At 41.9% G+C, this 25,572-nt stretch overlaps 1 protein-coding gene across 1 annotated transcript; it reads right to left on the bottom strand.

The window, feature by feature from the left end:
• Positions 1-1,682: 1,682 nt before the first annotated feature.
• On the bottom strand, positions 1,683-23,700 carry LOC117505251. The gene is made up of 19 exons (XM_034164859.1): positions 21,590-23,700; positions 21,113-21,171; positions 18,526-19,772; positions 18,203-18,423; positions 17,880-18,035; positions 17,288-17,383; positions 17,166-17,203; positions 15,134-15,543; positions 14,804-14,950; positions 14,530-14,561; positions 11,334-11,474; positions 10,287-10,381; positions 10,135-10,161; positions 8,079-8,823; positions 7,850-7,911; positions 7,339-7,377; positions 7,113-7,238; positions 6,799-6,899; positions 1,683-3,005 (listed from the first exon to the last, which is right to left on the bottom strand). The coding sequence occupies exons 1-19, from the start codon at positions 23,357-23,359 to the stop codon at positions 2,767-2,769; spliced, it is 5,751 nt and encodes a 1,916-aa protein (XP_034020750.1). The 5' UTR covers positions 23,360-23,700; the 3' UTR covers positions 1,683-2,766.
• Between the last annotated feature and the right edge of the window lie 1,872 nt (positions 23,701-25,572).

Raw genomic sequence — 25,572 nt, 5'->3', positions numbered from 1 at the left:
TGGTACTCAAAAACATCAATTTGGCTGGAGACCCTATCTACAAATTTTTCATCTGATAGTAAACGTGTATTTAGACGCCAGGGGCTAGTGAGACTTATTTTTGTTTATGTGTGGCGAGAAATCCCCATTAGCTCAGCCAATCAGATCATGTCATTAGTGGCTAAGCCAATCACAGTAAGCCATGACGGTATTAATTAAAAAAAGCTCATTTCTCCTGGAGGATAAGAAAAGATAAACGGTTTAAATTACAAGTAAACTTTTATTGAGTAAAATGTTTTTTTATGAATATTTCTGCATGAATATTTATGACAGCTAGTTGATCCGCTACTAACCTGCTGTCAAGCTAAGCGGCACTCTACTAAAACGTTAAGATTCTCACCCATAGTTGTCATTATTTCTGTACATACCCGCCTCTTGCTTCTTTTCTCTTCGTTTATTTGTCGTCTTTTGGGGGCTTGAAACGATACTGCGAGTGTTTTACTAAAGTTTGATTTGTCGTCAGTAGCTAATCGGCTAACACAATTGTTCGGGTGCTGCCGAGGAGCGCGTGCCGTGCAGCGCGTGCCGTACGTCAGCGCGCCCTCTGGTGGCGCTCAAATCTTTAACGCTGCATTTCAAGCATCCAGATCATTGTTAAATTTCTTTTCTTAAGTAACTTTATATAGCATAATGCAGGGACAGATGATGCTGTTTAGTGGTCTGAATATTTAAATGTCTTTTTTAAAGTGCATTATCAAAAAATTGGGTAAAAAGCATGCTTTAAAATTTTGTCTTCAGCATATTTTTGTCCCTATAAACGATGCGAGTCCGCATCAGCAACTGGAGAGATTTCCCACAGAACCCTTTCTGTTTTGGTCACAGTCAGCAGAACTGAAACAACACATTCTGGCAGACAATGGGTTTGAGTAGGCCAGAAAAATGTGCCTGTCTGTGGGCATTTGTCCACAGTGGGAATGAGGGACAACTGAGAGATACAGGCATTTAGGGAGATTTAGGAGAACTACAAGAATGAATGATGAGACACATGATTAAAATTACATCTAAAAATATATTTAATCCCATACTTTGTGCACTGTTGCAAAGTCAGTGGAACCTGCCATAAGCCACAAATTAGACATCTGGAATGAAAGATTCTACACATGACTGTTAAACCTCCAAGTCACGAGGTGTTTTTTTTTTTTTTTTTACATTCGCACTCCTGCAAAATACTTGAATCATGCTGCGACCAGGACTGCAATTCCAAACATCTCCACTGTGTGTCGCCATTTCCTTACAAAAACTCCCACCAGGCCTGTCTTGCAGCTGAAAAACACATTTGTACAAATGCTGCAAGACTGTTTCAAGTTGATTACTTTCAGCATCAGATGTCTCAGTGGGTGAAAATGAACAATGGCACCTGATCTCCAGTGCACTCTGACAAAAGAAACGAGATTATCAGTCATGTATGTACTTCAGTTTCCTCCCACGATTCATTACTAACAGTTTTAAACAGTATCCGGCAACCAACTTAGATGTGGAGCTCAAATGTCTGAAATGAAAGCACAATAAAGTGTTGGTGCAGTCATTTATTATCAAAGTCAGTCATGAAGGGCACACCCAAAACTTCACATTTACCCTTCACAGTCATAGCTGAAAGTTTTGCTGCATTCAACTTAAAAGATATTTGGTAAGAGGTGTAAATATTTTTCCAAGGTGGCACAAAAATATGCACATAACAGATATTTTAAAAAAAAAAGTTAAGTTACACTTTTACATGTACACTTACGCGATACACATTTTTTCCCAGCTTTGTCAGGTAAGAAATACAACTTGCATATCAAAACAAGAAAAACTGAAAAGCAAACAGAACTTTACATTCAAGAGAATTAACATTCAGCATATTACAGTCGTTTACGCTTGGAACTCACCACCAGTGTTTCATGTGCATCGCTGTTAAATCTTTTCACATTGTCTTTGATTGTGACTTCTCCTCAGTGCATCTTCTGTGACCATTTTTGGAAGTGATTTTTACGGCACACAATCAGCTTGTGCACGTCTTTTTTGTTGTTTTTTTCCCGGGCTAGGTTTGCTGATCCAGCATAATCTGGATCCTGTGGGTCGCAGAGCTCCACCTGAGTTTAACTGGGGGCATTTGAAAAGTGACTTCTCGTAAAACAGCAGTCAAGTGACTTTTTCCATAATTTTTTTTTTAAATTGTATTTATATTTTTCATGTCTGTGATTTCCTCAGTGAGAAACTTCAGTAAAATGTGTTTAATGTCAGTATTATGTCCAAATTATTGTCTACAGATTGTTTTACATCTATTTTAGCTGCCCTATGAAAAACACACCTCTGGGAAGCCTCCTGTATACAGGGAGTGTGGAACGTGTAGCCACCTCACTGAAACTCAACATGCAGCGCTTGTAGTGTGTTTCAGGTCTTATTATTGTTTTTGGCTTTTTCAGCTGTAACTCTTACGCTTTGTTTATACAACTTATATATACACACTAAAAAGTGAGATGACTGAATATACGATCATGTTTGAAGCATAATATGAAAGAAGCAGCTCCCACTGAGTTTTTTTTTTTTTTTTGCATGTTCTAAAAAAAAAAAAAATTAACCGTGACGTCAAATCCATCAAATTTTTTCTTATTATTTTGTATTATATTTGAAGACATCCTACAACTGAGGATTTTGTTGACTCATTAACTGAATGATGAAAAGTAATAACAGACTGGTTAATTTGTCCCAAACCCATTCAATACTCTGAGGGCTCAGTTTGGTCTTCTAAGCTTTTATGGCAGATGACAGAGCTACTTCTTCCCCCTTTTCCACTTTCTTGCTAGACTTTGCCTTTGAAGATGATGTTACCAACTTCTTCTTCTTTGCAGACAACGGTCCACCTGTGGGCAAGGAGGGCACAGAAGAGGAGGAGGGCTTCCACTTGGCCAGCTCTGTCATTAAGACCGGAGCCAAAGTTTCAGCCACGGCCTCAAGGTTAGAGTCGCACGAAAGCGACTGTGCGGCTACAGGAGGCACAAAAAATAAAAAAAATAAACCGAAGAGTTACTCATCACACTTTAAAGTGATAAAACATGACAATAATAAGATCTGAACATTTAAATAAGAGAATAATAATGACAAGGTAATTGTAGAATATGCAGGCAACATTTAAAATTTGTGACAATATGCCTGAAGAAGCTGAGAAACAGATTACAATAAATAAACTAGAGTGCCAAGGGGCCTGTGGGCTACCGGATCAATGAAAGCCCAAAGCAAAATGTCCATTTTCTGCATCAAAACGGCTGCCATTTCCAAACAAACGAATCTACGCAAATAAATTTGGGATAGGAAAAAATGTCAACAAGAAATATTGTGCACTTGTTTAATTCAAAGAAACTTTTTTGGCCCATTTGAGAAAAATCTAAAATCCACCCTTCCAAGATGGCGCCACGTGAAGGCGCCCTGGTATTCTGGTGCTCCCTGTTTTGTCTGTTTTTGTGCGTAAATCGTGTGTCATCATGCTCCTACACCTGCGAAGAGCTTCTAAACATCAGATCATCAACACCCACGGACATTACGCCAGTTCTTTTAGTGCCTGCAGCTGAACTGGTTCACTTTTTGGCCAAAAGAGTGAAACGCCGGCGGAGAGGAAAACGAGCTGGAGCTCTCGTGTGCCTCAGACAAAGGGGCACACGCACGGCCCTACCTGGGATATTTCTCTCCAACGTCCACTCACTCGGCAACAAAATGGATGAGCTGGCACTGCTGATGAAGAAGAATAGAGATTTCTCCTCATCTTGTGTACTGTGCTTCACGGAGACATGGTTAAATGCACAGACACCGGACTGTGCGCTCCAACTAGAGGGATTCCAACTCCTCCGCGCATACAGAGACCGAGCACTCTCCGGTGGAAAAACAAGAGGTGGAGGACTCTGCTTCTATATCAACAACGCCTGGTGCTCCAATGTGACTGATCTCCCAACACTGCTCTCCCTCTCTGGAATATCTCCTCATAAACTGCAGACTGTTCTACTCTCCACGTGAGTTTAACTCCTTCATACTTTGCTCCGTGTATATCCCACCGAGCGCGGATGTGCACAGGCCGAGCACGCGCTCGCGGATCAGATTATGAGCGTGGAGAGAGACTTTCCGGACTCCCTTGTTATAATTCTCAGCGATTTTAACAAAGGGAATCTCAGTCAGGAATTACCAAAATACAAACAGTTTGTTAAATGCCCGACCAGAGAAGGGAGCACGTTAGATCATTGTTACACGACAGTGAGTGGCGCCTACCGTGCAGTGGCCCGTGCAGCTTTGGGACTCTCAGACCACGTGATGGTCCACTTGATCCCCACGTACAGACAGAGACTAAAACTCTCTAAACCTGTTGTGAGGACATCTAAAGTGTGGAGCAATGAAGCTGTAGAGGAGCTACGCGCGTGCTTGGGCGCTACGGATTGGGATATGTTTGAGGCTTCAACAGACAGTCTAGATGTCTACACGGACACTGTGACGTCATATATTCACGTCTGTGAAGACAGCATCATCCCACAGCGCACCAGGGTGAGATATAACAATGACAAGCCCTGGTTCACACCTAAACTCTGGCAGCTCCGTCAGCAGAAAGAGGTGGCTTTCAGAGAAGGAGAGAGAGACAGCTATAGAGATACAAAGTACAGATTTAGCAAGGAGGTGGCAAAGGCTAAATCCATGTACAGTTCACGTCTGCAGCAAAGGTTCTCTGCCAACGACTCGGCCTCTGTGTGGAGGGGCTTGAAAGAGATTACCAACTACAAGCCTAAAGCACCTTGTTCTATTGACAACCTGAAGATGGCCAACGACCTGAACGTCTTCTATTCATGCTTTGAAGACAAGGACTCGCACCTCCCCACTCCCCACACAACTGGATATTCAAACACTCTGGACCTCCCCTCTCTCACTGCTGCCCTCCCTAAGCCACAGGCCTGTGGCTCTCACGTCTGTAGTCATGAAGACCTTCGAACACCTGGTTTTATCCCACTTGAAGTCCATCACCGACCCCCTCCTGGACCCCCTGCAGTTTGCCTACAGAGCCAACAGGTCTGTAGATGACGCCATAAACCTGGCCCTGCACTCCATCCTGCAGCACCTGGACTCCCCAGGAACCTACGCTAGGATCCTGTTTGTGGACTTCAGCTCTGCATTCAACACCATCCTTCCGGCTTTGCTCCAGGACAAGCTTTCTCTGCTCCACATGCCCGACTCCACCTGCAGGTGGATCACAGACTTCCTGACGGACCGGAGTCAGTGTGTGAGGCTGGGAAAAAATGTCTCGAACACTCGGGTTCTCAGCACAGGATCTCCACAGGGCTGTGTCCTTTCCCCTCTGCTCTTCTCCCTGTACACTAACTGCTGCACCTCCAGCCACGACTCCGTAAAGCTCATCAAGTTTGCGGATGACACCACCCTCATTGGACTCATTTCGGATGGGGATGAGTCTGCCTACAGGAGGGAGGTGGACCGGCTGGTGACCTGGTGCAGCAGCAACAACTTGGAGCTCAACGCCCAGAAAACAGTGGAGATGATCATGGACTTCAGGAAAGCCACAGCCCTCCCTTGCCCTCACCAACAGCCCCATCACCACTGTGGACTGTCACCACTTCCTCGGCACCACCATCACCCAGACTGCAGCGCACTGTGGCCTCTGCTGAGAAGGTGATCGGCTGTAGCCTTCCATCTCTCCACGACCTGCACGTCTCCAGGACTCTTCTCACCCTGCACACAATCTATTCGAACCACTCCCCTCGGGCAGGAGGCTACGGTCCATCCAGACCACAACCTCCCACCATAAGAACAGTTTCTTCCCCTCTGCCGTTAGACTCATGAACACTTCATAACTCAGTCACCTTAACCTTAACTCTGTCACTTTATCATTTTATCACGGGTCACTTTAGACAAATGTACTTTGGTTTTTAATTGCACTCCTCCCACCGCACTGTTTTTCTGTTGCACACAGCCTTTCATATTTCATATTTTATCTTATTTTAGCACATATTTTATATTTTATCTTAGCATTTTATATTGCTTTCTGCTTAATGCTGCACCATTATATCAAAGCAATTTCCTAGTCTGTGAATCCTGTTCATTGGCAGTGGCAATAAACTTCTGATTCTGAAATGGGTCCAAATACCCAAATTGGCTGTTTTTGGCATACAAATGGCTGCAGCTCAAAACAAATCTATGACTATAATGTTTTGACGTGAAATATGTTAACGAACCATATTACACCCTTGACAAATTAGAAAAAAAGTTAGTTTTTGAGAAAATTGCCTTGAGTGCTCAAAATGGCTATTTTCAGCATAAAAATGGCCACCATTTCCAAACGAACAAATCTACGAATACGATTTTTTTTTAGACTAGAACAATGTCAATGACCCATATTACACCCTTGCCAAATTAGAAAATAAGTTATAGACAGTTTTTGAGATATCAGAATAAACGGATGCCAACAGCTATGACGGATGCCACGCCCACATTTGTGAGCTCTGCAAACAACTCCCACATTTATGCGATCTGCAAATCCCGTCCACACCATAATTCATAAACTGGAAGGTCCGGTTCATAGTTTAATGCGATGTTTGGAATGATCAAACCACACCAATGCGTAATGACAACGTTGCTAACCTACATAATAAGTGACCTTGACGTCTTTCGTGTTTACGCTGTTTCTCTGTGGAAAAATAGAAAGTTTTTTTCTCTGATTAGGACAGTTAATGTGTTCATTTATATACTTTACTAGGCTGTGCTACAAGAAGAACATTTTGATTTTTTTCTGACCTGATGATTTTAGTAGCTTTTTAGCCAGTGTTGCTACACGGCTGTGCGACGTCTTCTGGGATGATTGTGTCTCGCACTTGCTTGAAGGAGACGAGTGACGACTGTAAAGCAAAAAAAGAAAAAGTGTGTGAAACAACAACAAAGTTCAAATTATTCTTTCATCAATATGACCAACTGTAGGGGGTGCTGCTGGCAGCAGGTGTCAGGTTTGAAGAGCACACAAAGTTCGACCAACGTTTTCTCTTCACCAACACTATAACATTAATACAACACAAAACAGAGTGTGTCTTTTGGTGGCACGGTGAATGCAGTACCTGCTGCAATTTTCCCTTATATTGCCCGAGACGTGGTGGGTGGGGCTTGGCAAGCGAGAACGCGATCGGCTTCGAGACCTGGATTTCTGGTACGATTTCTTGGAGTGAACTTGACTGCCTGCAAAACTGGGGGGGGAAGTCACAACAGAAAACAAATTAACATTGAGAACGGAAAATGAAAGTCAAGCAGGATGAAGGGCACGTGTTGAAATACCGAGTGTGTTACCTGGTTAAGCATTTTACATCTCCGCCCCAGAGTGGGTATCTGGAGTTGGGAAAAAGTCAAACATATAAGTATAGCAAAAAGTACAAGTTGTCAGTAACAAATAAAGCTAATAACGGACTAAAACAATTAGCTTTTTCAGCTGGGTTTTCATGCTAATGAAGGCTGTGACTTCCAGGTGATGACGGACAGATCAGTTGCAGGGTTAAGTTCAAGTTAACAGTAACATGGGTAGTTTTATCAATTACTCATTCTCATTGGGTCCATGGATTTGGGGGGGTCTAAACCCAGGTCTATGTACTGGTAGACCAACTGAGCTACATGCGCAACACACAGGAACCACTTCCAGTACTTAATAACTTCATCCCGTAGTTTTGACATTAAATATGTACGTACAATTAAATCAAAGAAGAACAGACATCTGCAAGATGTCAGAAATAACTCTTCAATCAGACTGAATTAATAAAGTTAGCCAATCGGTGAGTAATTAAGACCAAAACTGGAAAAAACTGACCGTTTCCGGAGAGATTTGCAGCTCTGAAGATGAAAGCTGGAGTTCTGGTGAAGGAGCCAGACCTAGCAGTGGAAGTGCGGAAGAGAAAGCCAGCTTCAGTGAGTATATCAGAAGAGGACTACGGTTCTCGAGTCTGGGTGTGTTCACGCCAACTGAACCACATCAGTTTGATTTGGATGCATGGTGATTTTTTTTTAAACTTCCATAAGAACAGCAAGTAAGAACTCACCTTCATATTAGTGCACCACATGTTACACAGGGAGCATTTGTGTGGAAAGTTCTTGGGGGTGACAGCGGCATAGTCGCACATCATGACCGGAGTTGGAAAACATTCTTGGGGCTTATGGTTAGAAAGTGGCAACATCTTGCCAATGTGCACTGGGCCCTGAACTGGTTTCAGTGCAGCTGAAGGAAGAATTAAATTCTGATGCACAACAGAGCTTAGCTTTGGACGTCGCATAGCATCTAAAGATGTGCTGATGGTGGGAATGTGAGAACCAGGAAGTTCTACAGTGGAGGACGCTGGAGGAGATGCCTCTTTATTTGTCTGTTGTGGCTCCTGCACGAACGTCTGCTGCTTTTGCGCCTGCTCCAACATCTGCTGCTCCTGTTCCCGCTCCAACATCTGCTGCTCCTGGTCCCGCTCCAATATCCGGTGCCCCTCCAACCACTGCTCCTGGTCCTGCTCCGACATCCCCTGCTCCTCCAACCTCTGCTCCTGGTCTTGCTCTATATTCTGCTGCTCCTCAAATGTGCACAGCTCCTTGAACGTTTTCTTCTCCTGATCCTCCGTCACTTGCTCCTGTTCTGTCCATTCTAAACTGAGCAGTTCCTGCAGAAGAAGCAGCTCCTTGTTTTTGTGCAGAGTTTGCAACTTCACAGATGATGGTAAGGCTTCAAGAACGTCCTTGGATGTGTTTAGATTTATGGGGATGTCAGTGGAGTTTTGTAGACGCTGATGTAACTCGTCCACACTGCAAAATAAGATGGTTTTAATTAGATTAAATAGAGTTCCTGTTTTTTTTTTTTTTTTTTTTTTTTTTTAAAACTGACACTGCACTCAACAAGATGGCCAACAGAGTCACAATGAAAAGTCACGCTTGAGAAATCCACCCAAGCGTACCCCCCCCGCTCCCACACACACACACCCACACATAATGTGGGAGCTAGCTAAGATTTAATTCACATCTCAAGTACAAAAGGTTTGGGGTATGGAATTGTTAGGATGACGGCTGGGGACCAAAAAAATGCAACTCTTAAGTGACACTTTTGGGGACACCACCAGGGGGAGCTGCTGACAGACCCTTCAGAAATTGGTTTGTAACAGGTCTGTGTACATTCATCAATCCTGTTTTAAATGAGTCCCTGATAGGGAGGAACAACATGATGTACTTCTTTAGCGGTTGCCATGGGGACAAGTCCATTTCTGAGTGACCAGTAGAGGGCGCCCCTGCAACATTTAAATCACATCTTGAGTACATCCATAAAACCTGTTTTAAAATGTTCCTTGGGTCTAACTGCATCCATAACAATCCATCTGAGTTGTCACTTTTGGGGATTAACCCATTTCTGAGGGGTCAAATGTGATCATGGTAAACAAACCATAGAAGACTTTGAGGTCACTACTGTGTATTATAGCTAAGCAATGCATGTCTTTGTCTCATTTGACCCCCTCAGAAATGTGTTTATCCCCAAAAGTGACAACTCAGAAGTCTACATATTGGTTAAGGACACCCCAGAGAACAGTTTAGCACATGTTTTGAGGATGTACATTGTGTGTGCTTTAAAATGAGATGTGGGCGTGGTCGCTCCACGATCACATTTGACCCCCAAAGAAATGGGTTAATCCCCAAAAGTGACAACTCAGATGGATTGTTATGGATGCAGTTGGACCCAAGGAACATTTTAAACCAGTTTTATGGATGTACTCAAGATGTGATTTAAATGTTGCAGGGGCGCCCTCTACTGGTCACTCAGAAATGGACTTGTCTCCATGGCAACCGCTAAAGAAGTATATCATGTTGTTCCTTCCCTATCAGGGAGTCATTTAAAACAGGATTGATGAATGTACTCAGAGATGTGTTAAAAACCCAATTTCTGAAGGGTCTGTCGGCAGCTCCCCCAGGTGGTGTCCCCAAAAGTGTCACTTAAGAGTTGCATTTTTTTGGTCCCCAGCCATCAATCTAACAATTCCATACCACAAACCTTTTGTACTCAATATGTGAATTAAATTTTAGCTAGCTCCCAGACTACACACACACACAGTCGACTTCACACTAACATACCTCTCAAAACGTCCAACATTTGTAGTCCTGCATAGAGAGAAGAACGACCAACTCAGAAATTAAAGTAATGAGAAAAGAAAAAGTCTCTAAATATCTGGACCCCACGGGGGGCTGTATGTGAACCATACAAGTTATTTAAAACAGACACATACCAGGTTACACAGTCCTCACGAACCGAAGGCGAGTAACCTCTGTAGGTGTCCAACACCTTAGTTAGACCTCTGGAGCTGACCATCTCAATGCATATCTGTAGTAGAACCACAAAGAGAGAGAGAGAGAAAAATAAACAGTCCATGCAATTAAAATTTGTATTTGAAATTTGATTTAACAAAACTTGATTCAGACACCAGGCTACATGATCAGGGCCAAGTTTCTCAACAACTGTGAAGTCTGTGTTTTCCTCACATCTGTAGAGCACAATGTGCCCTGCTCAGGGTCATACTCCTGTCTTTTGTTGATAATACACCACTTTGTGTTTCTCCAAGTTACGAATAAACATCCAATCGTGGCCTTGACTAGCTAAAGGCCAGATCTGTTTTATAACTTCTATTATGGCTGAGGTCCTTAAAATGAGTCTCTGGGAATAGCGTTGCCACAGTTACTTTGAAAAGTTACTTTATTAGCAGCTGCCGACAACTTGCAACTAATAAGTAATGTAACTAGTAATCCAACTTGGGTACTCAAAAGTAACTAATACTTTTCTGAGTACTCAATCTTAAAAATATCTTTAGATTATTAGTTACATTCAACATTTGCTGATAAGTTGTCCACAGGTGCCAATGAAGTAACTGTGTAAAGTAACTTCAAAGTTACTACTTTTTTAGGGGAGTTTGGGGGGGACCCTGGTGGGTACAGTGCATGCTGTATTGCAGTCTTCTCCAGACATCTGATCTGCTTCAAACAAAAATAAATCTCTTTGCATCGACTTGTGTGACTCCTGGCTACTCCTTCATGATCTGAACATCATCACAGAAGTTTGTTAAAGCTTAGACGTTTCCCGCTACTCACTGGACTCCAATGTACAAAAGAAAATTCACACAAAGAAAGTGATTTTTATGTCCCAAAAAAAGATGTAATTGAATGGAAAAACATTAAAAATGATCAATACCACCACTGGTACAGGGGCACCGAATCACATCTCGTGAATTTTTGGAAGATACGCCATGTTGCGTGCGTTTGTGTGATGTTTTCACACATACCCTGTTGGCGAGGGGCAGAATCCTGATGACAGGTGCGATAGATGTCACCATTTCCTTGACAACTCTGACCGTATCCAGTGACGTGTTGCAGATCTCGACAATCAGCAGCCGCTCGCGCAGACTCTCGAGCTCTGTAACGTTCTGAAGGGGAACCAGAAGGCAGAGGATGCTAACAGTCATTATAAGAGCACCCTGGCCAAGACAATCTGGAAGTCTGCCACATTTACAATAAACAGTATCATCATTAGAGGTGTAGTCCCTCCTTTTTTAATCATTTAAGTAAAAAAAAAAAACAAAAAAAAAAAAAAAAAAACATTTTGTTAGGTAGCCCTTTAATTACATTTGTTAGTACTCAAATTAGGGATTCAGAGTATCATCTCACCAATCTGATCAAAATTCACCACCTTTGGAAACAAGTTAGAATGCTGACCCACGTGGGGTAAAATACAAGATGCCATGACAGTTTCTGTGGTAAAATCACAGATGATGTGGGGTGGAAGACTTGAGAACTGAAGGTGGACATTTAGGGCCATTGCCACAAAAGCAGCAAATCAATAGGTCAAAGACAGATGGTTAGGTTGCTCTTAAGGAAGGATAGGGTTGACGATTCAGGCCTCATTATTGTTGCTGAGCACAAGATGTCCAAAAATTCCAAAAGATTCCCCAAATAACAGGCAAAAATTAAACAAAGCAAATGACAAAAAATAAGAATTGACAAATGACAAAGTAAAAGAATTTGACATCCGTGACTAACATAATACATGTATGAGCTGAATACGACAAATCCTCAATTAAAATGACGAGGTGATGATACCCACAGGTGTGGAGAGTAACAGTTACTGCAGTCTGATATTTGACCCCAATGACCTTGACACTAACGAACGGCCTTCGTCAAATTTGATCTCTTTTGGCCAATTCTAGAATCCATCTCCATAGGTGCCATAACTTTGGTGCACGTCAGAGTGGGGGGGCGGGGTACTTCGATTTTGACATTTCACTGATTGACCTTTGGTAAATTTGATGTTGCCTGGGCAATTCCAGAATGGGGGGACCTCAGAAGATGCATGTTTGGGGTGAATGTTGACCTTTTACCCAGGGCTGGACTGGGGAAATTTTTCAGGCCGGGCCCAAGACCAGGCCACCACCAGGTATCAAAGGGGAAAAAAATGAAGCCTGCTGTAACAGTGTGTTTTTTTTTTTGGTCCCTTAACCGATCAATGTGCACCAGGAGACACATACATTTTAACACTATAAGAAGCATTATGAAAAGTTCTCCCGAAATACAGTTATCATAGCCTTATCAAAAGTACGATCTATTGACAGTAGGTCACTTTTTAGACATAAGCCGTCATTTCATTCAGCCTTGTTACTTAAATTTAGAAATAGAAATTATATAAAAACATTTGTTATAGAAATACTGTAGGCTACACTATAAATAATATATCATTACTTGTGTGATACAATTCATCATATAAAGCAAGAAATGACTGGATGACTGGATCAATGACTGGATACAAAGGTTGAACTTTTGAAACTACAATACACAAAAAGGCCACAAGATGGAGACAGTTGTCTATCTCACTACAAGCTACAAGTAACATCAAGGATTTCTTTTATTACCAATTTGTGTTGCTAATCAACTTAGAGAATGACTCAATTTAAAGTAAAATGTTAGGTATGTGAAATTATGCCTTGGGAAAATACATTTTAGACAGTTACACCGTTATACCATGCCACCGCACCGCAGACTGTGCAAAACAGCATACTTCGTATGACCGATGCACGACCGTCACACAAATAGAATAAAGAAATAAACAACCTGGTGGCGACAGCATGGTAGCTAGCCATGCACACCATTTGCACAGGTTACATTGCTAGGCTAGGTTACGTGACTGACAGTTAGCACGAACGAAAATAATATCCAACCTTAATTCATATCTGAGTGACCCAGTTAGACAGCACTTTACTTCGGACAAGAAGATCAGAATGTCTCTCTCAGACACAGATGTCTGATTTATGAACAAGTTAGGTTGCTGTTCATCAATAGCTGAAGTTAACCTTCATTTACCGTCATGGCCGTAGTGGTCCCGGCCTCACTTTATAGTCACCCTTTCTTGACTTCTATAAAAATATATACTTATTTTATAAAAAGTAAAATAAAGACCTCTTTCTTGACTTCCTATTTAACTGCTGACAGCACTGTAACAGTAAAACTTGTAATTTCTAACCTACATTGTTAATAAATGTAACTATTAAATTCTTTCTAACATTTAAATTTTCTCTAAACATTTTACTTGTCGAAATTATTATTTTAAGTAGTATTAGTAGTTGTAGTAAAAAAGGCTTCAAAACTGGACCTTTAATCTAGGGGTGTTGTGAGAGGGGGGCATCCTTGCCCCAAGCCCCCCATTCCATCTGGATTCGCCCCTGCTTTGGCATTTGAGCACAAAGAATGGATAACATTTATGCAGAAAACATGACCAGATTTACAGGTCAGAAAGTTTTATTGCGTTTTCACATCATGTGGTCCTCAGAAAGAGTTTAGGTGCATTTGAGTGAAAAATAGTGTTAGTTGTTGACGCGTCGCGGAGGATCAGCTGTTTTAACGTGCAGATACGGAGCTGCTCAGCTCAGCTCTAAATAAAGGTGGTGTGCTGTTATCACCGCGCTTTAAGAGGTGAGGACGAGTCGTAGCTGCTACAAAAAAAAAAAAAAAAAAAAAACCTGCAGATGAAAAGCTCACAGCTCGCTTTACAGATTGAATTCTACCTTTTCTACTTTGAATATTTGGTCTGGACTATGATGATGGAGGTGGTCAGGGCCCCTCGTCTCCCAAATAGGTCCTCAGTTCCAAAGCACTCTTGGATAATTCTCCATATACAGTATAAGAAGAAGGTGGTCACACCCCAGCTAACTGTTCAACTCAGTTTGGATAAGTAGGGCACAGGGTTAATGGAGTCCATCAATGAGCCGATCCAGAAAATATCCACCAGCAGCTACTGCGTGTTCCACGACGAAATACTGGGTTCTGATGGACACAGGTGAGGCTCCCTTTCTGGCATCTTTTCACATGCACCAACACCATAAAGTGTCACTTGTTTGTTGCCAACTGCAGGCACCTAGTAGCCACTGTTAGTCCAACTCTTAGTTAAAATCGCATGATGTGGAAAAACAAAAATATTAGGAATACACCTACATCCAATGGAACCACTTCTGTCTTCAAAATAGCTACAAGAGACAAAAAGGAGAGAGAGGGAGGGACAAAAAGGTCAAATTAAACTCATGAATATTCATAAAAATATGCAATCTATTTCTAATAGCACCAGGTTTGCACTCTGTTCACACGTTTCAACAAACCATTTAAAATAGAACTCAACCCAAGCTACACAAAGAGGCAACAAACACGAAAGCTTCCATTTCCTCACGTGTTTCACACTGAATCATCTGCGTAAACAACTTCTCTCATGCACCTGCATTGGACCAACACGCGGACTCCGCCTCCGACTGCTTTGGTGCTGCGATGAGTGTCGCCTCACATGGAGAAGAGTCCACGCTGACTGCGTTGTTGGTTTTAATGGCGGTAGCATCATCCATTTCTGACTTTGTAGTCACAGAATCTTAAAATAATAAAAAAAAAAAAATACCTGTAGATTTTGCAAGATTATCCTTCAACTACTAGAACATATATATAACCGCTAAAAAAATGAAAGATGTATCCAATGCAATTTATTTATTGTTTTAAATGGAGATCATACACAGATTCTTTTATTCAACATGAAAATCAAAAGCCTCGAACATACTGGTCGGTGGCGCAGCGCCTCCGTCCGCAGCTGTCACCGGACTCCGAGGTGCAGGACTCGCCATCGTTTTTTCTTCAAGGTCATCAACATCGTGTGGACAATCAGGAGCAGTTGGTGTGCGGTCAACAGAGATGGTCGTCACTTCCTCCTCAGTCTCCGTCTTAATTTTGGTGGTCTTCCTCATTAAGATGATTTTGGCTTTACACACCAAATCTTTTGCTTTAATGATGGATTTTGGAGATTTCACTGGGGATTTAGCAGCTTTTTTCTGACTGGTAACAGACTTGGGTTCAGAACATTTCTTGCTTCTGCTGCATTTTGATGCCATGAACCCCAAGGCAGGCTTCTTATTGTTGCTGGGTTTGATTTTTTTGCTTTTCCATTTGGAGGGACTTGAGACAGGATCACTCCTGTGAAGAGATTTACAGCAGAGAATCAGGATAATCAAGTCAAAAATCATAGCCCGAATTCACCATCACAACCTTTAATTTTGCCTCATACAGATTTACAGTAATGTTCAGAATAATAGTCATGCTATGTGACTAAAAAGATTAATCCAGGTTTTGAGTATATTTCTTATTGTTACATGGGAAACAAGGTACCAGTAGATTCAGTAGATTCTCACAAATCCAACAAGACCAAGCATTCATGATATGCACACTCTTAAGGCTATGAAATTGGGCTATTAGTAAAAAAAGTAGAAAAGGGGGTGTTCACAATAATAGTAGTGTGGCATTCAGTCAGTGAGTTCGTCAATTTTGTGGAACAAACAGGTGTGATCAGATGTCCCCCATGTAAGGATGAAGCCAGCACCTGTTGAACATGCTTTTCTCTTTGAAAGCCTGAGGAAAATGGGACGTTCAAGACACTGTTCAGAAGAACAGCTCAGTTTGATTAAAAAGTTGATTGGAGAGAGGAAAACCTATACGCAGGTGCAAAAAATGATAGGCTGTTCATCTACAATGATCTCCAATGCTTTAAAATGGACAAAAAAAAAAAAACAGACGCGTGGAAGAAAACGTAAAACAACCATCAAAATGGTTAGAAGAATAACCAGAATGGCAAAGGCTCACCCATTGATCAGCTCCAGGATGATCAAAGACCGTCTGGAGTTACCTGTAAGTGCTGTGACAGTTAGAAGACGCCTGTGTGAAGCTAATTTATTTGCAAGAATCCCCCACAAAGTCCCTCTGTTAAATAAAAGACATGTGCAGAAGAGGTTACAATTTGCCAAAGAACACATCAACTGCCCTAAAGAGAAATGGAGGAATATTTTGTGGACTGATGAGAGTAAAATTGTTCTTTTTGGGTCCAAGTGCCGCAGACAGTTTGTGAGACGACCCCCAAACTCTGAATTCAAGCCACAGTTCACAGTGAAGACAGTGAAGCATGGTAGTGCAAGCATCATGATATGGGCATGTTTCTCCTACTATGGTGTTGGGCCTATATATCGCATACCAGGTATCATGGATCAGTTTGGATATGTCAAAATACTTGAAGAGGTCATGTTGCCTTATGCTGAAGACATGCCCTTGAAATGGGTGTTTCAACAAGACAATGACCCCAAGCACACTAGTAAACATGCAAAATCTTGGTTCCAGACCAACAAAATTAATGCCTGGCAGATGTGAAGAAATCATGAAAAACTGTGGTTATACAACTAAATACTAGTTTAGTGATTCACAGGATTGCTAAAAAAGCAGTTTGAACATAATAGTTTTGAGTTTGTAGCATCAACAGCAGATGCTACTATTATTGTGAACACCCCCTTTTCTACTTTTTTTTTTACTAATAGCCCAATTTCATAGCCTTAAGAGTGTGCATATCATGAATGCTTGGTCTTGTTGGATTTGTGAGAATCTACTGAATCTACTGGTACCTTGTTTCCCATATACCAATAAGAAATATACTCAAAACCTGGATTAATCTTTTTAGTCACATAGCACTATTATTCTGAACACTACTGTATATCCATTTAAATGCACAAAATGTAGTGGTTTAGGCACAAAAAAAAAACAAACACTCGTCTTACTTTTGTGAAAGCTTCTTTCTTGCTTTGGAAACACTGGCCTACATATAGATAAAAAAAAATGTTACTGGTGTATTAACCTGCATGCTGCCAAAATAGTTATCAGGAACAGACAAACATTCAACCTTCTTGCTGACGGGGATCTGATATCCTTTAATAGTGAGAATCTTGATACGCTTCAGTTTCTGAGCATCTGCTTTCCTGTTGAAATACACATGCGCCTGCAAAGGAGACAAGCAACTCTGAATTAAGAGCAAAACACAGTCTTAACTGCAAGACAAGATTTTTCCCAAAAAGGTATTGAAACTATATGTGGTGGGGGTGACGGGGACACAGTTTGCACTAACCTGGATAAACCTACTGTTGACAAATGATGCTTTTCTGCATGAGACCTTCACAAAGTATGTCTCAGAGATTTTGACCTTAAAATCAGTAAGCTGCTTGGGGTTACTACGCCCAACACACATACAAGATTTTGTGTCAATAAGCCAACTAGGAAAGAGGGTATTGTGCTCAACATTTTTTTTTACAAAGTACACCCAAGTGACCTTTACTTTGACCTTGTGACCTCCAAATCAATCAGGTTCCTTGGGTCACTATGTGTACTGCATATACTACGTTTAGTGACGATCACAAAGTGTAAGTGACGGATGCCAGCAGAATACTTTAGAGTTGTTTTACCAAAAAAGAAAAGGGATTAAACAATATAGAACTGACCACTCGTAAACTTGGATGAACATCTTGCTTGGAATGGAAGAACAGAACTGATTTGGTTTTGGCAAAGGGCTGTACAGCTGCAACCAAATCCTCATGAGTGAGGGAAGCAGGAACACACCTTAGCTTCACCAGGGCTGGATGTGAGGATTTAGCAACCTGAACAGAGGAAAAATTATTAGACTGTTTCCTGAACAGACTGCAATTGGTCATCCTTTTCCCCCTTCCTTCTATAATTATTCACTTTAAGACATCACTTCTACTTCCTTGTGTTGCACATTATTGGACGGAGCTTCAATGAACAAAACGTAAACCCGTGAGAGTACCTTCTTCGAGGAGGAACTCGTCTTACTGTTCCACTTTAGTTTTGTGGATGACTTGGTTGATTTCTTTTTCTTTACTTTAGAAGAGGATCTCTTTCTCTTTGCAGGGAGAGAAGAAGAGGACGAGGACAAGACCGTCATTTTGATTAGCTCTGACATCAAGGCAGGAGTCATCGTTTCAACCACAGCATCTACGTCAGGCTGCTGAGCAAGGGCCTTGAGAGCTAAAGAGAAAGTACAAGATGGGTCAAACCTCAGTCCTGGTTCATTCACACTTGCCTCAAAATTACATTTGAGCATCAACTTTGAAATGATTTTCATCAAACCTGGTGTCAGCAGTTTTTTAGCCAGTTTCTCTGCCGTGCTCATTTTTTTCTGTTTACTGGGCGAGGTCCCTTTGGAAAGTCGTTTGTCATGTTTGCTCATTTGTGGAGATTGTTTTTTGGGACTCTCTTTCTTGTGGTGCTTCCTCTGCAGAGATTGCTTCTTGTGGCTCTTCTTTAGTGGAGAACGCCGCTTAGGACTTCCCCTTTTCAAAGACTCAAGTTCATGGCCGTTCGTTTGTAGAGATTGGCTTCCACTGCTCCTACTCTCTGTGTTTGTAGTTTCAGGTGACAATCTCTTGTAAACCTTTCTCTTTAGGTACAGTTTATCCATTCTCCTTTGTGGGGACTGCCTTTCGTGGCTCCACCTTTGTGGAGATGGTCTCTCCTGACTGCTGTCATGACTAGCCGTTCGCCGAGATATCTTCTCATGGCTCCCCATTTGTGAAGATGGTCTCTCCTGACTGCTGTCATGGCTAACTGTTCCCCAAAATGTCCTCTCATGGCTCCACCTTTGTGGAGATGGTCTCTCCTGACTGCTGTCATGGCTAGCCGTTCTCCGAGATGTCCTCTCGTGGCGCCACCTTTTTGGAGGTGGTTTCTCCTGACTGCTATCATGGCTAGCTGTTCGCCGAGATGTTCTCTCGTGGCTCCATCTTTGTGGAGACCTTCTTTGTGAGGAGCAAATTTTGTAGTCAAGTCCTGCTTTGCTCCTGTATTTAGGTGACCATCTCTTGTAACTGTTCTCAGCACCGCTCTTGTGTCTCTTGTTACCATTTCTCTCATGAGTTATTGAATTTGGAGATCGACTCGTGTGGTTCCTTGTCGGATATCCGCTTGTGCAGCGACTCCTTGTGGGCGATCGACTCGTGCTACTCCTACTTGTAGATCTGCTCGGGCGTCTCCCCCTTGCCGGCGACCTGCCCCGGCGTCTCCCCCTTGCCGGCGACCTGCCCCGGCATCTCCCCCTTGCCGGCGACCTGCCCCGGCGTCTCCCCCTTGCCAGCGACCTGCCCCGGCGTCTCCCCCTTGCCGGCGACCTGCTCTGGCGTCTCCCCGTCGTCGGAGAGCTACTCGGAGAGCTACTGGCACAGCTCCTCCTCCTCGTCGGAGAGCTACTGGCACAGCTCCTCCTCCTCGGAGAGCTATCTGTGCGTCTCCTTTTCTGATATAGTCTCTCCTGACTGCTTGTACTTGAGAGACAGGAAGAGGAAGAATCTTGAAGTGGAGAGCGGGACTGAGTCTTAGACCTGTTCCAAATTATAATGAGAACAATAATTACTCATCCTGATCGTACCAAAATTGACAGCAGGCATCTTCATGTTCAAGTACTGAATAAGCCTAGAAACAGTAAAGCTTGATTTGCGAAAATAACAGATATTGAGATAAGCAACAAAGTTCACAATGTGGCCTGGTGGACAATCTGCTATGAAACCAGATGGAAGCAGTTATGATGACTGACAAGGCAACATCAAAGTTTTCCTCCCATGAATGCTTTAAAATACTACATGGATTATTATATTTCCTGAAAGATTTAGGTTCATTTCGTGTCAAAAATGACAGACCATGAACTATAACTGGTGCTACTCCTTGACTGAGACCGACTATTAGATTTCCGACTAGTGGATTGCTCCTCCATATGACGAGGAACATGGATGTTTTCAGGACTAGGTGAGCGGGATGAATATAAGATCTCCCGTGTGGCTTTCTGACCAGGTTGCAGGGAAACCAGAGGGGAGACAATGCATGAAGGCTTGGCCTCTTTAGATACAACACTGGAGAGAGCAGAGATGAAAAATGAAATCGATGAGTGATAACTAAAGACATTTACACAATACCTGTGAAATACCAGTTCATAAATGATAATGAAAACACTTAGGATTTTACCTGGACACCTGCACATTGTCACCAATCAAATCTGGGTATCTGGGAAAACAAGTCTATTTATTAAAGGCCACATAGCTGTTTGGTGACAACTAAATTACATTACAAAATATGCAAACCTTAGCCATTTCTTCCCCAATGTTGTGGCACATGATCAGGATTAGTCAAGATGAAGTAAGGACAGCTATGAAGAGGATGAAGACTGGAAAAGTAGATGGTCCAAATGACATCAGTGGAGAAATGGAAATGTTTAGGGTAAAGGGGAGTGGAGGTTTTGGCCAAACTGTTTAAAAAGTATGACAGTAGTGAGATGTGGAGTAGGAATGACAGATGCATTCATGGTTTATGTGGAATTGCATAAAGGATGGGTTCTGACCCATTCCTTGTTTGCGATGGTGATAGACAAGCTGAAGGACGCAGTCAGACAAGTGTCTCCAAGGACTATGTTTGCCGATGACAATGTTATCTGTACTGGTAGTGGAACTAGCTAAGACTAGGCTGGAGAGGTTGAGACACTCTGGAGAGAAGGGGAATGAAAATCAGTCGGAACAAGTCAGATGTGAATGATTGAGTACAGTGAGGTTATACGGAGTAGAGGTGGTGAAGGTAAATGAGTTTAAATACTTGGGGTCAACTGTTCAAAGTAACGAACGGGAAAGAAATGTCATTAAGGGTCAGGATTAATAATATTTTTTAAAAAACTGACTGTTTAAGGAGTTTGCAGTTCTGAAGGTGAAGACCAGTGTCCTTGTGGGAGAGCCAATCCTGCAATTAAAAAAAATAATAAAAAAAAATGCATGAATTTACTGTATCAGTTTCTATTTCACTAATATCAGTTTAACAGTTGTCAAACTATGTGTTGAACCAGAAGTTCTTAAACTCGGCCATATCTTAAGCATCACCCCTCTCCCTGCTCAACTCCAAACTGGCTTGATTAACAATGTTTGTGTTTACCTGTTCTAGAACACAAGACATTACTTGTGGGTAGACTACAGCAGCAGTCCTTCAGGTCAGAATCTAAGGAGATCCTGTCTAGTCAAAGACTGAACGTAGGATGAAGATACGATGTGTCTCACATGTCAGCAATAGCTACCCATACCAAAAATCAACATTCTTCCAACTCGCCATAAACGAGTAACCTTGCAATACCATTAACAGTTAAAAGAAATAAACACAAACTCACCTTAAACTGAGTACATTCTGTGTTGCACAGGGAACAGGTGTGTGGAAAGAGGTTTGGTACAGCCCCTGCACAGTCGGACATCATGGCCGGAGTTGGCAAATCTTTGGTGGTAGAAACCCTTTCTGGGAACTGACTGTGAGAAGGTTGCAGCGCTGCAGAAGCATTCTGTTTCGTTTGGACTGTCTGTTGTAGCACATTATTAACAGCTAGTATCCAAGGGATAAACCCTGCACGTGGCATGCCTCCTGACACACCCACAGTATCAGGGATATGAGAATCCGGAGAGGTAGGGTTCTTGGTAAAGAAACTCGTGGGGCAATTTGGTTTCTTGTGCTGAATCTCACCCTTCTCCTGTCTACAATCGGTTGAATCTCGTCCTTGAATTGTACGCTGATCTTGCATACCTTTGCCGTTATTACTTTCGAAGCCCATCGTGCCAGATTGGGCTGAGCAAATCGGTGCAGATTGGGTTTTCAATGTTGGTTGGTGGTCAGCCTGCAGTTCTCTCAAAACAATGCATTTTGGAGATTCAGGCGTGGCAATTGTACCTGTTGTGTCTTTCTTAGGAAAACCACTGGAGTTGATCAATTGGAATGTCGGCTGAATTTCTGTTTGGGAGGGCTTCTTTAGGCCCTGGGTTGTGGAGCTCTCAAAACTCAATAGTGAACTGTAAGCAGAACTCATATTGGTAACAGAACTTGCCTGATCTTGGTAAGATTCCAAATGACTGGACTTTACTGCTGATGTATCATCTGGTAGTAGCTCGTTGCTAGGATTATTACCAGAGTAAGTATTTGGAACCAGAATATTGCTTCCTCCACTTGCAGCTTCAAATTCCCCAAATCCGCTAGTGTGCAACTGGTCAACAGCAGATGACACTCCATTCTGCTGCATCCTTGATCCTGTAGAACTACTTAAACCTTCAAATGTGGTTGTACCTCTACTGGTAAAATATTCAGTGTCCGCTTTTGACTGAACAGATGCAGCACGCTTGGTCTTCTGAAGGCGGATTTGATGCAAGATGATTGGCAGGTTTGTGTGGGTGAGCAGCTCTTGGGGATAGGAGATGAGGTGTTCCAAATCTTCTTCATCAAGTCCAAAATGTGAAAGAATGTTGGCATCTGGTGTAAGGCTACAGTTGTTTTGATTGGGCTGAGGAGGGGTATCAGGTTGGTCTGAAACTGGATTTTCAGAATCTCCCAACCCTGGAATGCCAGTCATATCCCTTCCTTTTTTACTGGAGGAATTAGCACTACTTTCACAGTTAGAGAAAAATGATATAAAATGTTTTGATGAATTATCAGCAGTGAACGTCTTGTAGTCAGACAACCAGTCCAAGCTACAACTACCATTGTCCGTGTCTGGCTGTCCAATGGTTTGCTCCACAGAAGCAGAGATGGAAGCCATAGGGTATGACATTTTATCTATGCCTGAGGAGATCAACTCCTCATGTTGAATGCTGGTTAAACTAATATCCTTACTTCCCACCTGTGGACTCTCATCTTCTATAGCTGATGTGTCTGTTCCCTTGTCAACTGTGGAACTGGTCTCACCAGATGTGGTCACCAAATGATTCACTAAAGAATGGAACAGTCCTCCAGTGGTGGACAGCCCAGAAGAAGCTCCAGTGGAGTTGAGGCAAGTCTGAGAGCCAAGGTGAAGAGACGCCGCTTGAGGGATCTCTTCTGCCTGTAACCTCATGAATCCATCCTGCCCCTCAGTTGGCTTTTTATTCCTGGAGGTACAGGGGTGATACAGCGGTTGAGCCATGGTCCTCACAATGTTTAAAAAGCTGAAGACCTCAAAAGGATCCAGCGGTAAAGGAAGGAGGTCGGTATGGGGAATTAATGTCGACGGCGTTGATGCACAGAGTGCGATTTCTGTGTTTGAAGAGGCAGCTACAAGGAAGCGATCAGTTAGCCAATCAGAAGTGATTAGTTAGTTGTGTCCTTTATGTTATGGTAAATTGAATGGAATGACATCCTGAAAAGTGTTAGTGTCCTCTTCAAGACGTCCACCACTGTCCCTCCTGTGAGATAGACACATTTATTCAGCTTATATTAACTCCTGGTCTTCACTGTTAAAGCAAAAAAAGATGAAAAAAAAATTAATAAACCCAATACTTAAAAATACACACTATGAACTGAATTTTTCACATTTGTTTCTTTCAACATTTGGTAAATGGTACAACCTGAAAAAAATAAACAGCAGTGACATTCACATTTGACTTACGATTTCATTGCAGACGATATGTTCAAAATATATTTCATGTTAAGTTTCAACAAAAGCTGGAAGCATTTGCACTGTTTTGTTTGAAAAAGTGGTATTTGGTGAAGTTTGTTTTTTTTTTTAAACAGCAAAAATACTTTTCTCCAACCTCGCCAAACTTTTGCAACAAAATATCATGACATCAGAACTTAAAAAAAAAAAAAAAAAAAAAAAAAAAAAAAAAAAACACTGCTGGAAGGTGCCAAGTATATTTACAAAGTACAAATGTTATTTATTTATTCCAGGATTTCCGTTTTCTACTCCAACACATCTCAGAGGCAAATATTAACAATGCAAAATTTAATGAATAAATATACTTTATCAAGAAGGTTTTAACGGGTCAGAGTAAATTCACAAATTAAATACCTCCACATTTACTAGCTGTCAAATAAACGAAAACATTAACGCATTAATAGACACGAGGTCAAAAATACTTTTTCTTAAATTGTTGAGTAGCACAAGTTACTTTTGGTACTTTATTGCCAGGATTTCTGACCTTCTACTTCAGTAATATTTTGAATGCAAGACTTTTTTTTCTAACCGTGTTTTTTTTTTTGTTTATTTTTACACCGAGAACTTTCTGGAGTATTTGTAGTACAGTTAAGTCAGGCCTGTTAGCATTGATGCTAACTTAATACCGTTACATTTCATCATAACCTCTAAACATGAAACGAGAGAACATGAAGCCTGCTGACGCGTAAAAATTTGTCACTTACCCTTTTTTCTTGGGGGGGGGGGGGGGGGGAATAATTAGGTGAAAAAGAGGAAACATTTGTTTGGACAAACTTCTTGCAGCATGATCCCCTAAATACGTCAGTCAAATTAATGGTTGTAACAAAACTATATCCGGCTTACCTTTGCAGTTTTCACAATAAAAGCGCGATCTTAGCTTCAGGGATTTTCTTTCTGGTAATGCCGTTAACCGTTTGCCGCTGGTGTGGTAGATGCAGAAGTACATTTCAAGAATACCAACATTTTCCAGTGTATCAATCTGAAATAATGTTTTGCAGGATAGTGAGAGAAGATACATGTTAATATTAGCTGACATTTTGACTCTTATTTAGAAAAATGAAGGATAAATTATTCATTTGTGGATCCCTACAACATAAATCCAGAGGTTTAGATGTTCATCATACTGTTGGGTTATATACATATATAAAAAACAAGGTTTTCTTGTGGTGTCCCCCAAAGTTCTATCCTGGACCTCATTTTGTTCTCCTGACACATGCAACCACCTGGATGCATCTTGAAGGCTTTTAAAAGTACTAGGTAGTAGTACTCATGACCACGAAGACAGTAAGGGGCCACAACAATCTGACCTTGGCCTTCACTTAAATGATTAACCTCCGGCTAACCTTGCCAGGAAACCACCTCAATGTGTTACACATTTTTGCCAAATCAGGCTGAAAATCAAATTCCTTGACCTTTGCCAAATTAATTCTGGGAAATTAGCACACCAGACATGGCAGGTAGACATGACATTTGGCAAATTTATCCTTTCCGGGCATTTCGGGAACCTACCTCCATGTTTGTGCCAAGAGTGCTGATACTTTATCAACACTCTTGGCACAAACACGGATACTTTATCAGCACTCTTACACGTCTGGGTCGACCTGCCCGAGTAGTCAGGCCTGGGATGGACGAGAGGAAGTGATTTCACTTTGGGTGGGATCAGACGCGTAAGTACACAGAAAGGAATTGAGACATTTTGTTGT

This window comes from Thalassophryne amazonica, chromosome 23 (assembly GCF_902500255.1).
Source record: "Thalassophryne amazonica chromosome 23, fThaAma1.1, whole genome shotgun sequence".
Lineage (NCBI taxonomy): Eukaryota > Metazoa > Chordata > Actinopteri > Batrachoidiformes > Batrachoididae > Thalassophryne > Thalassophryne amazonica.
This window is presented reverse-complemented; position numbering and strand designations above follow the sequence as displayed.